Genomic DNA, 15,342 nt, shown 5'->3' on the forward strand with positions numbered 1-15,342 from the left:
ATAAAAGTTTCACACGAACGAAAACAAAGGAAATGGGTAGACAATAACAGGATGACGAACTGTAACCGACTAGATAGCGATTAGATTCGAATTGCTATCACTGTAGTACCCTATAGGCTAAGAAAACATGGTATATTTGTTTTAATATTTCATCGATGTGTAATCTTCTCTTCTTAATTAAAATGTCCCGTCTAGCATTTTTTCATAATTAGAGAAACAAGCATGGGACAAAGAAAACGATAAAACGTGTTTTCTCCAGTTTCGAAATCGTGGACGGAACATTTTGATTAAAGGCCGAGCGATAAAAGTGTACATTGTTACAGAAAACAAAGCAACGCGCAAAAGCCGAAAATCTTATTATTTTCGACAAATAAAGCTTTTTAGCGTATTATTATTCGGATTATTAATCGGAAACGAGATCAACGTCTACTTTTAAATCTTTATAAATATCGTGATTCCAGTGCATCGTTCAATTTTCCGAGCTACTAATTATTCTCATTAGCTAAATAACTTTGTTAGCCTGTTGGACGCGCTCGTTCATGAAGCATTATACCATCGCGTGATTCTTCGTTAGCACGATTTTATCGACTTTCTTCAAAATTTCTCCTTCTAGAAAAGAACGAAATCAAGCGTGTCGAACATAGCAGTTAATTCACCATGTAAATTACATTTAAATTAATTTATTTCTTTTTTTAATAATAAGAGCGGTAACCAAATTTTACAAGAAGTTGGCTAAAATCGACCGTCAAAAACGCTCGATATCAATCAACATCAGAAGTATTTCTGTTTATAAAATCCTCCTTAATCTGTCTCATAAATTTTATTACCACGCATTGACTTCTGAAAATCAATCTAATCGCATATACGAACATTGGTGATCGCGAAGAACAAAATTATTACAGTTTGATCCGTCTTTAATCTTGTTCTTTACGATCACCAATGTTCGTATATGCGATTAGATTGATTTTCAGAAGTCAATGCGTGGTAATAAAATCGGCATTTGCAATTATCAGATCTTATAAAACTGTTTTGCCACTTGACAAACTCTTTACTTTCGGATTTATGAGACAAACTAAGGAGGATTTTATAAAGAGAAATACTTCTTTTACAAATTCTAATTACAAAATTATTACAGTCCGATCCGTCTTTAATCTTGTAATTAAAGTACATTTTATCAAAGATAAGCCAGTGTTCGAATGTTTTTGAGCGCTAGTGGTAATACACGTGGAAATGTCCGGGAGCGATCTTGTTAGAGGACAACGTAAAATTTCATCCGAATAGAAACGATCGTACTCGTATGTCTCTTCTTACTTATGATCGAGTGTAGTGTACGTAAGATGAAGTTCTTTGATCTTTGCGAAATCGAAAAATATTCTGTTTGTTCGTCGTATCAGCAAGGTTTTAAACATTTGCACATTTAAGGCAATTTCTCACTATTGACAAAGCGATTACGGTTGATGTCCTACTTTTTCATATTTCATGAAGTCCTTGCGGTTGTCAACGATGAAGAATATCCTTGTGGTTCGTTTACAGTGTCGGACGGAGGGAGATGAAATGTCGAAGAAAGAAGAAACTTTGGATTTTTACTGACTGTTGATAGAAAGAAAAACGTTGTCACCATAGACTCGCTAGAGACGAGAACATTAAATATTCCGTAGGTAGGTTAGGCCATTGTCGATTGAGAAATCAAACGGAAGACACGAACGTGGCTCATCGTTTGTTCGTGGATTGCGAAATGTAGGATCCGACGTTACATCAATTCCTGACTTGCTCTATTAGAGAATACTATATTCAATGAACAGAATTTGTCCTCTTGCAGGATAAATAGTTTTTAACAACATTGCAATATTCCATTGCATTTTTCTTAAAATGCCATAAGTATCTCTGTATAATATTTATATATCGCAGAATTTTCCATGTAGCGATGTTAGCTTGCTTATTCTATGGATAAACGTAAGTAAAACATGTTATATAAACGTAAACTTGTGAATGCCTTAAAAGCTACTACAAATACTAAACAACAAGGGATTGGTTTGCTCTTCGATGGAAAATAGAAACAGATTGGCGATACTTACATGTATTAATTCCATTCCAAAATATGTAAAAATTAAATTCATGAGATTTTGAATTTCTTGTTGATTTTCTCTAATTTCGATTAATGAGTTACGAATATTTGCATTAATTCCTAACATGTATTAACTCTTGTCACGTAAATTTTTTCCTATAACATTCCCCACAAATAAACGTCCTCCAGAGGCATAATATCCAACGATCTTGAGGGCCAAAAACTAGTCTTTGTTGCTGGTCTAGTCTAGATGTTCTTGTCACCCTCTTGAATATTTAAACAGTATTAATAACAATAACTATATATACATATATAGAGACTAATATTATAAAGTAGTATGAAATTAACATGATAACTGCATATTTGCATAACATCAAACCTATTAAATTATTCCTTTCTTCAACTATTTCATGTTGAAGTACTTTCTTTCAGCCACGAAGATATTAAAGCCAGAAAATCAACAAAAACGAATTCATTCCTTTTCCCGTGTAGTCTTCATAATCTTCATTAAAGAAAACATTAATCCGTTATTAGTTCGTATTTTATAAGTCTACGTTTATATGAGTCCTCTCATTCTTACTCATAGAATATAGTATATAGCTTGTTTCGCGAAAAAGACTACTATATTCGTTATATATTGTATAAAAATGTCCGTGCTGTTCTTAGAAAAATACAACAATATTGTAATATTATTGAAATTATTGATTTGCATTTGGAAATTATTGCAGTAATCGAGAGATTTGAGATCGTCGACAGAAAAGTTCACGTTTCATCACTGACATAATTCCAAAACCTAACCCTAACCTAACCCCAATTGTTGATTTTCCGTTTTTATTAAACAATATATCGATCGAATGAAAACACGTTATGTCGAAGGTTACGTTCTCCAAGAGAATAAGATGTTTAATTTTATATTAAATTACGAGTCGTGACTAAATTGAAAATTGATAAATTATAAAAATGTATTGATCACTCATGATCACTATGATGTTGGGAAAGGTTACGTTGAGCTGGTAAAAATTTACGTGTATCAAAATCGAACGCATAGCGTGGGTGAACCACAAGGGAACGACTTATATTTAGCTACTCGTATATTAACGTCGAGTAGCGTTTTATTGCAATGTGCTACTCTCGTTCACCCCGGTCACGCTTTCTCCGAGAAACTCGAGACAGAGCTCTGCATTTCCATTTGTACAATCTACAGCAATTATATTTTAGATCTTCGAGAAAGTAATACATACTCGTATTTCATATTCTATCGATTTGCAATTAATACGTATATGTGGACACAATGTTTACACGTACCTTGTGATATTCCATTTCAAGATCAATTTCAACTTCGTTTTTATATTAGACATAGATTTTGCATGCTTCTGTAATACACAGGTATTATTAAAATATTTGAATCAATGGCAAACTAATGATCAAAAACAATACTTACCTATTATCTTCTTGTGAAATGAATAAATATACCTATAGAACATACATTCTTTATTTCAGGATTTATTACGCAAGAGTATATTAAAATTAGATAGAATTGATCGAAATGTTGACTAATTTTAGATATCATTGATAGAATTACACAATCACGATAGACTTACTATTAATTACGAAGAATCATTTCTGTTTTATCTATAGGTCGACGATCAAACGAATCGAGAATTCCTTAAAAACCAAAACTGTCTCAAAAAAAATAAAGGTTGTCATTTACAGATGACGATTTTTCTTTGATCGTATATTAATTTCTAAAAGTAAATTTTATCATATCACGATTTATTATTTCACTTTAACAAACTTTAACAAAGAAAACAATTGTCTTGAATATATTTATAACTAATACTAATATCTTTGTAACTATAATTGTTACACGCCGTTAAAAATAAAGAAAGTATCTACATATTTTTATGCGGTAGTACACGTATTTAACGAAATGAAAAATAAGAATTTATAGGTGATTATATATATCAATATATTAATTTACTGGTTAATATATTTTGTAATAATCTTACAAATTTCTCATCGTTGATAATCAATAGTACCGAGCATCTAAGTTTTTGTATTTAACGTTGGGCAATGTGCTAGATATTTAACCGTCGAATCAGCGATACGTGAAACATCAGGGACGAATTATTCGTTTCCTATGAGCATAATTTCCCCCGCTGTTTGAGCGAGAGACCTCACCTTGCTCTTCACCTTCGTGCTTATACTTTAGTTGATTTAACCAACGATGACCTTGAATAACGTTTTTAACCACGGATACAGATATAGGAAGAAAGAATTAATTTAGACATACTTGAAGTTATTTGTCAAGGTAACTTGGAATAAAATAAAATTGTTGTCCTACAACAAAAAAAATGTCAACGTAATATTTATTTACATGTGTGAGCGTGTATGTCACAGCAATGTCAATTCAAGAATAGTATTGATTATATGGCAAACTTTAATTAAAAAATGCAGATCTTTAAATTTAATCGTCTAAATTCAAATTAAAACATGTAAATTTATAAATTTAAATTTCGGAAAGTCAAATCGATTCTATTGAATATCGATACGTTTCATCGAGAAGTTTGTTATTAGTCGAAATTGTGAAAGCCTGTAATGGCGTCCAGTGGACGCTAGCAACAGCTGTTCCGTTGTTTGGAACGTATTTGGAAGCAAAATTTGCGTATCTTATTGTCAAATTAATTGAATATCTACTTTGTGATGTTACTGGCATAAATGACAAGTTTGAAAAAATTAACATATTACGTGTGTACGAAGAAATAGAGAAACGAATGTGCTTGGAAAAATAAATATAAATATAAGGTTATAGTACTGTATTTTTCATGTTTCCATGTTGTTAAAAATGATTTTCAGTATCTCGCGTTTATAAAAATTGATTAATAAACTAGAAGTTATAGAAAATTAATTTTATAAGAAAGAAAAACGCGATAAAATGTCAAGTAGAAACGAAAGCAAGGGGCCAATTCCGCCCCGATGGCTTCATTGTCCACGGAAAGCAGTAAAACTAATACAGAATAAATTTCTCGCTTTCAAGACTCCGCTATCGTCTGCATTTGATAGCCAAGTGCCAGAAGAATGTCGTTTCTCAGTGGATATGTTATTCGCATCGTTAAAGAGTCAGAAAATAAAATTAGGTCTATGGATTGACCTAACCAACACTACGAGATTTTATGACAAGGAAAGTTTAGAAGCGTATGGTTGCAAATATTTAAAGTTGCAGTGCAGAGGTCACGGTGAAACTCCCTCTGAAGAACAAACAAGAATTTTTGTGCAAATTTGCAGAAATTTTATATCGTTTAACCCGTTGGAAGTTATCGGTGTTCATTGCACGCATGGTTTTAATAGAACTGGCTTCCTTATAATTAGTTATTTAGTAGAAACTGATGGTACTAGCGTTGATGCTGGTTTGGCAGAATTTGCTACTGCAAGACCACCAGGCATATATAAAGCTGATTATATCCAAGAACTGTTTAGGAGATACGATGATGTGGAGGATGCTCCTGATCCTGCTCCTAGACCAGCTTGGTGCTTAGAATATGATGATTCCAATGTAGAAGATACAGATGAAGGCACTAGTGCTGATAATGATAATTATAATCAAGACGTACCCAATAAAAAAAGGAGGCGTGAGTTTAATAACAAAAATCCAATATTCATGGCTGGTGTACCTGGAGTAACTCCTATTTTAGAGGATAGAAAATTAAGTGGAATACAGAGACGTGTTCAAGGTATTTGTTCTTGGAAATCAACTGGATTTCCAGGTTCTCAGCCAGTTTCTATGGATGAAGATAATATTAGATTGCTACATGAAAAACCATATAGAGTTTCATGGAAAGCAGATGGGACCAGGTATATGATGATGATTCAAGCAGATGGAGAAATTTATTTTGTAGATAGAGATAATAGTGTATTTCAAGTTAATGGAATGACTTTTCCACATCCAAAAGACATATCTAGAACTCTTAAAGATACATTATTGGATGGTGAAATGGTGATTGACAAGGCAAATGGTAAAGAATATCCAAGATACTTAGTTTATGATGTAGTGATGTACGATGGCAAAGATATTAGCAAATTACCATTCCATCCTGAGCGTTCTTGCATTATTGAACGAGAAATTATAGGTGGCAGACATAGAGCAATGAAGGAAGGAAAATTGAGAAAAGAAATGGAACCCTTTTCAGTACGATTAAAACATTTTTGGGATGTGACACAAGCTGCTAATTTATTAAGTGAAAAATTTGCCAAACAACTAGGCCATGAACCTGATGGTTTAATATTTCAACCTGCTAAGGAACCCTATTGTCCAGGGCTTTCACCAGATGTTTTAAAATGGAAACCCTTGTCACAGAATTCTGTTGATTTTAGATTAAAAATAATTACAGAATCTGGAGAAGGAATTCTTCCAAAGAAAATTGGCTATCTCTATGTAGGTGGCATGAAAGAACCATTTGACAAAATGAAAGTTACCAAACAAATAAAAGATTTAAATAATGCAATTATTGAATGTAAATTTGAAAATGGCCAATGGGTTTTCATGCGTGAAAGAACTGATAAATCATTTCCTAATTCGTACAATACGGCTCAATCTGTATGCAAAAGCATTATAAAACCCATAACAACTGAACGACTTTTAGATTATATTAATAGGCACCGATTTATAATAGATGATTCTGATCTTATGCCACCTCCAAATAAAAAGCGTAACATATAACTGACTACACATAGTTTTAATGATACTATAATGTATTTAAGATTTAAGAAATAATAGGTTTATTGTGAGATTTTAATTGGTCTATAAGCATGAAATACATGTATCTAGCCTATTGTACTTGTATTGTATTGAAACTTGTTTCAATTGCTGTAAAACTTTAACAATTGTAAATTGTTCGCTCAATAAAGATACTCTGTAATAAATTAAATGTCTTTTTGGTCTTGCATAAGATACTTATCACCTAATCCTTTCCTTGTCAGAATTATTTTACGTCTTTTATTAGAATAGTTTTGTAAGACTGTGATCTCTAATTTTTCAGATAGGACTGTTTTGTTATGGTGCACAAAAGAATTGACAATAAAAGAAAAAAGATCGCTACGTGTTAATATAGAATTCGATCATGCGACATTAGTACGCTGGTCTCCTGATGGTAAAGCTTTTCTCATTCATAAAGCTGTAGCAAATACTATCGAAGTTTATAAAATTTCCAAGAAACCAGATGGTACCTTAGCCTCTGCAATTAAAACTTTAGAATTTCCAAAGGTATGTACTAAATATCTCTTTATTATATTATCTTTTATACATAAATTTCATATCCTTTATTATTAATTTTTTAGCGACATACAGAAGATGTTGTTGGCATGGATATTGCATGTACAGGAAAATATATTATTACATGCAGTAAAATGAACGATCTTGTAGTATGGGACCTTAAAGGACAAGTTCTTGCAACTATAGAATTGCATCTTGGATCGACCTATCGAGCACGAATATCACCTTGTGGACGTTTCGTCGGTACATCCGGTAATTCTTTAGAATATTTTATCTTAGCTCTAACTAACACTTATTCCATGTCTCAATAATGATATTTTATTGTTTAGGGTTCACTCCAGATGCAAACATATGGGAAATAGTATTTAGTAAATCAGGAGAATTCAAACAAGTAGTAAAGGCTTTCGATCTTGCTGGTCACTCATCTGGAATACTTGATTTTACTTTCAGTGCTGATAGTAGTTGTATGGCTACTGTATCAAAAGATGAAACTTATCGTTTATACGATATAAAAAGTAATAAATTGAGGTATTCTTTTCGTAAATTATTTGTGTCAAATTGTGCTACATTTGCCAATTTATACGTATATAGTTGAATTCGAAAAAGGAGAGGATCCTCATATACTTCAAACTGGACCATGGGAAAGTACAATAACAGCTAATATTGCATTATCTCCTAATACTGAAGTTTTAGCGATAGCTCATGGATCTTCGTTAAGTTTTTATTCTACAATTACTGGCTTGTTGGATACTACCATAGAAGATATTTTTCTGGGTATTTTTTCATTATAATATACAAATACTACATTTTTTATATTTATATATATATAATATTACATTACAGGACCTATTACGAGCCTAGCTTTTGATGCTGTGGGAGAATATGTTTTAGTTGCTGGAGATAGACATATAAAAGTTTTCCACAATGTTGCTGGTTATCGAGTGGCAATTGAATCTGCAAGTCGTAAACTTACACAAAAGCAAACTTCAGCTACAAAGGAACGTTTGGAGAAACTTATTCAAAATAACAGAAAGTTTCTTCAAGCAATGGAAGAGAAGCGTCCTTAATGAATTAAACATAAACTTTTTTAAAGACAAATAATTTTAAAATTGCATTTAAAGAATTGTTTGTAATATAATTTTCTAATGTATTTGAATAAAGAGATTCATACGTGAATTCATTTGTTTATAATAATAAATTAAAAACATTTGATACGTTTAAAGAACTTTATTGTTTTTGTAACGTAAATTACGTCATCTACGTAGAAGTTATAGTTTTGAATAATGCGGGAAGAAACCGATATGTGAACTTTTTTGACCTTGAACAAATAAATATTTGTTTCTGACAACATCATTTCGTTTATTCATATTGCCAGTGATAGATGTGGAGAACGTTATGCCAGCAACAGAAGAGGTTTGTCATTAATGAAAATATCATTTATATCACATTTTCTTATATATTACATACATTTTACAGCAACCAATTTCCCAAGCCGGATGGGATTTCATTACCGATTTAGGTACTTTACCAGAAGATGAAAATATTAGTATGTATGCATATGCTATTTCTATATAAAAGCCTTAAATACTTTTTATCAAATAATAAAATAACAAAAAGCATTTCACAAATAATGTTTCTTTCTCAGTTATAGATTTTCTATTACAAAGATTACAACGTGGTCAAATTTATACATGGGTTGGTTCACTACTCCTGACATTAAATCCTAACAATGAAGTATCAACATCTCATTTGTATAATTCTTCAGAATTTAATAAACATATTGATATATCTCATACTACGTATGAAGCAAATCCTCACATATTTGCTGTTGCTGCTAAGGCACATTACAATCTTATCAAGGAACATGGACAAAATGCTCAGGTAGAACATTTAGAAGAGATAGATCATCATAAAAGACATTGATTTTCTTTTTCAAACTTATCAGTATATTATATATTAAGGTAATTGTTATAAGTGGAGAAACTGGAACAGGAAAAACATTCAATGCTTGCAAGTGTCTAGAGTTTCTTAGTAATATTAACAAATGGTCAGTACAATTATCTCAAGGAGATTGTGCACACAATATTATGCTAAGAATTACAGACGCTTGTCGTTTGATATCTACTTTTACAACTGCCTGTACTGAAAAAAATGAAATAAGTTCAAGACATGGACAACTTGTAAAACTTCATTATAAAAGTGGAATTATTTCTGGTGCAACTATTAACTCGTTTCTCTTAGAAAGAAATAGAGTAACAAGAGGTTCAAGCAATTTTCAAATTTTTTATCAGGTTTGATTTATTACATATTCTTATGCAGCTGAAAGTATCTGTAAGAAATACTAAAAAAATATATTTCAGATGATATTTGGAATGTCACCTACAGAACTTGAAATTTTTAATTTATCTAAAGATAAATATTATGATATATTAAATGTTATAGATTGCAATAAGAAGAAATATTTTCAAGAAAGTTTCCAAGATACTCTGAATGCATTGGATATATTGGATTTCAAATCTGATCAAAAAAAGAACATTTTTCAAGTTCTTGCCTTATTGATTCATATGGGAAATATTAAATTTAGAGAAGATGGCGAAATATGTGCAATTGATTTTAGTAATAATAGTATGTTGCACTACTTATCCTATACATATAATACAAGAATGAGAAATTTTATATAACCATATTTGTAGAATCAAAGGAAGCTCTAAAAAGTACTTGTATTCTTAGTTCTTTAACTGAAGATACTATCATGGAATTACTTACTACTATTCTCATAAACCCACAAAGTACTTGGCGGAAACACACCTCGTACCATCGACACCTTGTTACTGTTGATGCGTGTCGCAACAGATTACATAGTATAATTAGATATATGTACGATCTTCTTTTTCATTGGATCTTAAATCATGCAAATAAAACTTTGTCTTTAAAGCAACAATATTCACAATGGCTTGGTATGCTACAACACTGAATTTTATATTGAAGTCTTGTCAAATTATGCACATATATGTATATATCCTTTTTAGGCATACTGGATATCTTTGGTTTCGAATCGTTTACTAAAAACGGAATAGAACAACTTTGTGTAAATTATGCTAATGAGAAAATGCAACAATATTTCATAGAAACTTGTGTGGAAAATAATCGTAATGATTTACAAGAGGAAGGTTTTATTAAAATTTGCAATCCTTCACATACTATCAATTTATACAAAGAACGTCTAAACGTTATTGAAGAAAATTTATTTTTGACCTTGAATGATGTATGTAAAATATATATATTTAACTGTATATAAAAGTTATCATTGCAGTGATACTGTGGTTATTATATTACAGGCTTGTCAATCACCAGTAGTGATAGATATATTAACAATAATTCAGTCAGTATGTAAAAATTTACACAATGCACAAAAAAAATTTTTAAATGAGAAAGAAGGAAACTTCATTATAGAACATTACTCTGGTCCTGTTACATATTCTATAGAAGATTTACTATCTAAAAATACAGATAAGGTATTAAATATATTTTACGATTCAGAATAAAAATTATTAACAATTTTAAAAATTTGTTATAGGTTCCAAATGAAATATCTCTAATTTTCAGTACAAGTAAGAATAAATTTCTTCGTTCTTTAATCAATTTTGGAGAGGAACAATATTTGCATATTGTAAAGCGATCTATTACAAAAAAAACTATGTTAGCTAAATTAAAATATAATATGGATACACTTATTAAGGAACTTAGAAAATGTGACTTGCATTACGTACGATGTGTTAAACCAAAGTAATATATGTTTTTCTACAATTACTTTTCTATGATATCCTTGTACTTAATAATTAATTTTTTCAGTCGATCGATAAATAATGAATGGGATCGTAAAAACTTCCAAAAACAATTGGCATGTATTGGTATTTTTGATGCTTTACCTTTAGCTAAATGTAAATATCCTATTCGTTTACGTCATCAAGATTTTTATGTTCGTTACTCCAGAAAGCCTATGGGTAGGTAGTGCAGATACTTGTTTATTTATTTAGGTATAGAAATGGAAATAATTTTTAACAGAAATGATTGATCTCGACAAATGTAAACTGATTCTGGAGTCAATTGTACCTAAGAGAGATCTACAAACACAGGTTCATTTTGGAAAGCAGTTGATATTTTTAACAGAGCCTATTTTTCTTAAATTAGAATCCTATAGAAGGAATTATCGTATAAAATATGCTAATAAAATAAAAACGTTTTGGATAAAGCATAGTAAGTATAACATCTTACATATACTTTTTTGTTCTTTTCTCAAAATTCTTTTCACAGGACGTAAAATAATACCAGCTATCTCAAAATATTTGGGAACTAACTTTTCAATACAAAATATATACAACATAAACAAAGACAATACAACTGTCAAAATTATGCTTGAAAGCGAATTGAAAACATCAAATTCTTTGGAGGAAGCTCCAGTCGCTCAGAACAATAAGGAAACAAGTCATCTAAATCTGGTAATGGAAAATAAGGAAGATAAAAATAAGAATATAAATAAAAGTCTGAATGAAACTTATTCAGAATATAAGAATGAAAATAAGAATAACTGGCCGGAGATGCTAAATATTTTTGAAAAAGTATATGTCCTTAAAAATTGGCCAAAAATAATTAACCTTAGATATCAACTCAGTGATATACAAACTAAAACTTACTTAAAAACGATCAATTCTGATTATTTTCCAAAACTTGAACATGGTAAAGACTTTCATATGTACAATGATATGATAGATGATAATTGTAATGACAATAACAATAATTTATTGAAACAGCGTTTAGCGTTACATAGTTCTTTAATGAATATAGACTCTGTAAAGAATATCAATGAAAAAAGATATTCTATGTATTGCGAGAAGGTTGGTAATTTTGATATCTTAGTATAATTTTAATGTACTAAAAATTTATTATTTTCAGGACAAAATTGTTACTATTGAAATAGATTCCTGTTTACTTTTTTATAAGAATCGAATTTTAAGTCGACGACAACTTGCTGCAGTATGTATTTTAAAATTGTGATAATGTTGAAAAACAACACTGATGGTAAAAATATTTATTTCAGATACCGATAAGGATGCATACTCGGGCTACATGTTTGATTAATTCGCATATATTACCACGTAGTGTATTACCGCAAGGGTTACAAGACTGTCTTTAATAGACAGGTCAATTTTTTCGGTGAGGTCATGGCTTCAGTCTTTTTCTTATTACTAATTTAATACATATGTTATAGTTTTCAGCAATATACAGAAGATATTGTTATAAAAACGTACTACTATAGGTAGGATCATAAATAACAAATCTTAAACTTTATGTATAAATGTGAAATAATGTTTTCTCCCTTTAACGAGAAAATATTACGATGTTTATATGTATTTTGAAACCAAATGAAATCTTTTAAAAAATAATATTTGTTTGTATCAAAGGCTATTCGAATGTAAACGTAAAATTATTATTTAAATCATACACACTGGGACATACAAATTTATAAATAACCGTATAATAGATTATAAATATCGAATGATCTCTTTCTTTTATCTTTAAGTACTAATAACCTTCGTGATGCTACTAGAGCAAGCGTAGCTTGTAGTTCACTTCTTAAAATCTGATAATTCGCTCTCAAACTAACACGCCTTAAATTACTAGATGGTACCGGTCGTCCACCGGCGAAGGCAAATCTAAAATTGTATTGCAATATAAAAAAATACATACGAAAATACTTATTCTATCTAATTGATAAATCTAATATAGTTGCATACCTTATTTCTCGTCGTGGACCTCGTAATGTAGAATCAGGAAATGCTGTTTGTCGATCCCATAACAGCCGATTACTTATTACCGGCCTAACTTTAACATATTTTATTTTACTTTTGACAGTGATAGGAAGAGAAATAGGTTTTTTATAACCATTTACCGTGCTTTTATAACGAAATGGTAAATATGGTAGTAAAGAATCTCCATAATGTTCCATGAAAGCTTCAATATCTAAAGTATGAGCTTGTGATTTTATAAGAGCACAAATACTAAGCTATAATTGAAAGATACATTAGCAATGGAAAGAAATAATGTAAGAAAATATATTTTAAAGTTAGCTTACAGCTATTTTTTGCCACAGGATAGAACCAGGTAAGGCAAATTTTAAAACAGTATGTACTGAGAGTGGAGAGCCTATCTCTTGTTGGAAAAGCATCAAAGGCTGAATACTAGCTAATAACTCCATAACCAAAATATGTTTCTTATTACCATTTATATCTATCTTTTCTTCCTTTAAGAGTACGTTCTCCAACATGGGGATATATCTTTGAACAATAAAAATCGATTTTATAACAAGATAATCATTACTGAATAACGTCTAAGTGTATAATAATTTATTTACTTATCAGCAATAGATGGCCAACGAAGCATTAATTTTAGCGTGCAATCTTTAAAGAGTGCTTCAAGGTTTGGATTTATGAAACTCTGTCCTAAAAGTAATTCCAATAACAATTCAGTTAACTTATCAACCTGTAATAAAAAAATATTAGAGGTCTTAAAATATCCATTTATCCATAAATCAATTAGTATAATTCATATGATCTTACTGTAGAATATTACCGAAGTTAAGTGATATGGATAAACAGCTTCACTGTTGCTTGCAATTGCAATAATAAGTTGGCATGTTCTTGTTGATACTCTTGTGTATTGCACATTATTCGAAATTATCATAGATCTAGCAATAGACATTAATTTATCAATTACTCCTTCCCCACTCAAATGAACATTAGTGGCACAATCATTAATTAGAACCTATAAATTATGTATGTTATAATATTTATAACAGATCACATAGTTGAATATATCATACCTGAAATGTTTTCTGAGATCCATTAAATAATGTTTTCAATGCGCGTTTTGCATAATTATTTCTTGCTTCTGTTAGTCTGATATCACATATTTCCGATTCTGTTGAATGTGTTATTGATAAATTGCAAATAATGTTAGAATATAATTAAATTAATAAATTAATTAATAAATAAGTAAGGTATACCTTGAATGAAAGGTACACTAGTTTGCGATATGTTAAGTGGATCATTTATTTTTTGTACTAGATTAACAATACGTTCATTAGGAACAAAGACTTTTGCTTCTGTATGGTATTCTGGTAGAGATTCTGGTGCTCCTAATACTGGATCTACATCACATAAATTGGTAATCACAGCGTTTACATCTGTAGACGTTAGACGTTTTCTTTTGCTATGTTTTAATCTTGTTACACATTTCTAAAAATGAATTTCTATCAGCTTCATTCTAACGATAAACATGTATTATATACATATATTTTTTTTAAGAGTAAATTTAATAATAATTCCAGATATAATAATATATGTATAAAACTAATATACATGTAGAACTTCTCTAAGTCGATACGAGGCATCTTCTGCGAGTCTTTTTAATAAAGAATCTGGTAAAGGATGCATTCCCAGTTCTTCTCCAATTGCAGATATCCAGTCTGTACTAAGAACAGCATATCTCCTTGTATTATTATCGTTTGTATTGTTGCTGTTGCTGTCTCCATTATTATTAACGAAAGGGTTACTATATCCTGAACTAGTTTGATTTGTTAACATCTCTTTCATGATTTGAGATTATACAAAATATAAATATTTCGTCTACAATGATTTTAAAACAATATGGCTGACGAAATGGAAATTGTATCACACATTATAATTTCTTCTAATTGTTTTACAAGATATATGTTTTTATAACATTTAATAAAAGGCGATAATCAATTAATTCGATATAAAAGTATCGGTTTCCTTTATTAAATTTTATCAAAATCCTATTACAAACTAAACAATAAATGTAAATTTGTTACATATATACATATTGTCAGACGGATGTTATTTACACACAACATAGCAACTATAAAACCTAAAAATTAAAATTTCGTCCTGAAGATGTCGCCATTACTCGCCAGAAGTTTTCTTCTTTT

General features: G+C 30.2%; 3 protein-coding genes across 5 annotated transcripts; 2 read left to right on the forward strand and 1 right to left on the reverse strand.

Annotated features, from left to right (window-relative positions):
• Positions 1–4,653: 4,653 nt before the first annotated feature.
• Positions 4,654–8,510, forward strand: LOC117237346 (mRNA-capping enzyme). Its single transcript, XM_033501193.1, has 6 exons — positions 4,654–6,771; positions 7,102–7,325; positions 7,400–7,586; positions 7,664–7,849; positions 7,926–8,108; positions 8,178–8,510. The coding sequence occupies exons 1-6, from the start codon at positions 5,001–5,003 to the stop codon at positions 8,399–8,401; spliced, it is 2,775 nt and encodes a 924-aa protein (XP_033357084.1). The 5' UTR covers positions 4,654–5,000; the 3' UTR covers positions 8,402–8,510.
• Positions 8,511–8,650: 140 nt separating this feature from the next.
• LOC117237336 (unconventional myosin-XIX-like) lies at positions 8,651–12,778 on the forward strand. 3 transcript variants are annotated; one of them, XM_033501171.1, is made up of 14 exons: positions 8,651–8,747; positions 8,811–8,880; positions 8,980–9,215; positions 9,296–9,625; positions 9,695–9,959; positions 10,028–10,291; positions 10,364–10,599; positions 10,673–10,849; positions 10,912–11,120; positions 11,187–11,338; positions 11,400–11,591; positions 11,649–12,229; positions 12,288–12,368; positions 12,433–12,778. In XM_033501171.1, exons 1-14 carry the CDS (start codon positions 8,730–8,732, stop codon positions 12,526–12,528), a joined length of 2,907 nt encoding a protein of 968 aa, XP_033357062.1. In that variant the 5' UTR covers positions 8,651–8,729; the 3' UTR covers positions 12,529–12,778. The 3 variants fall into 3 exon arrangements, with proteins under 3 accessions (XP_033357062.1, XP_033357061.1, XP_033357063.1); XM_033501170.1 differs by having other exon boundaries at positions 11,400–12,229; XM_033501172.1 differs by lacking the exon at positions 11,400–11,591.
• On the reverse strand, positions 12,409–15,267 carry LOC117237340. Its single transcript, XM_033501182.1, has 8 exons — positions 14,753–15,267; positions 14,398–14,629; positions 14,215–14,312; positions 13,965–14,156; positions 13,747–13,874; positions 13,468–13,669; positions 13,130–13,398; positions 12,409–13,048 (listed from the first exon to the last, which is right to left on the reverse strand). Exons 1-8 carry the CDS (start codon positions 14,984–14,986, stop codon positions 12,856–12,858), a joined length of 1,548 nt encoding a protein of 515 aa, XP_033357073.1. The 5' UTR covers positions 14,987–15,267; the 3' UTR covers positions 12,409–12,855.
• Between the last annotated feature and the right edge of the window lie 75 nt (positions 15,268–15,342).

Source organism: Bombus vosnesenskii, unplaced genomic scaffold, assembly GCF_011952255.1.
Source record: "Bombus vosnesenskii isolate JDL3184/JDL3185 unplaced genomic scaffold, Bvos_JDL3184-5_v1.1 scf7180000013370, whole genome shotgun sequence".
Lineage (NCBI taxonomy): Eukaryota > Metazoa > Arthropoda > Insecta > Hymenoptera > Apidae > Bombus > Bombus vosnesenskii.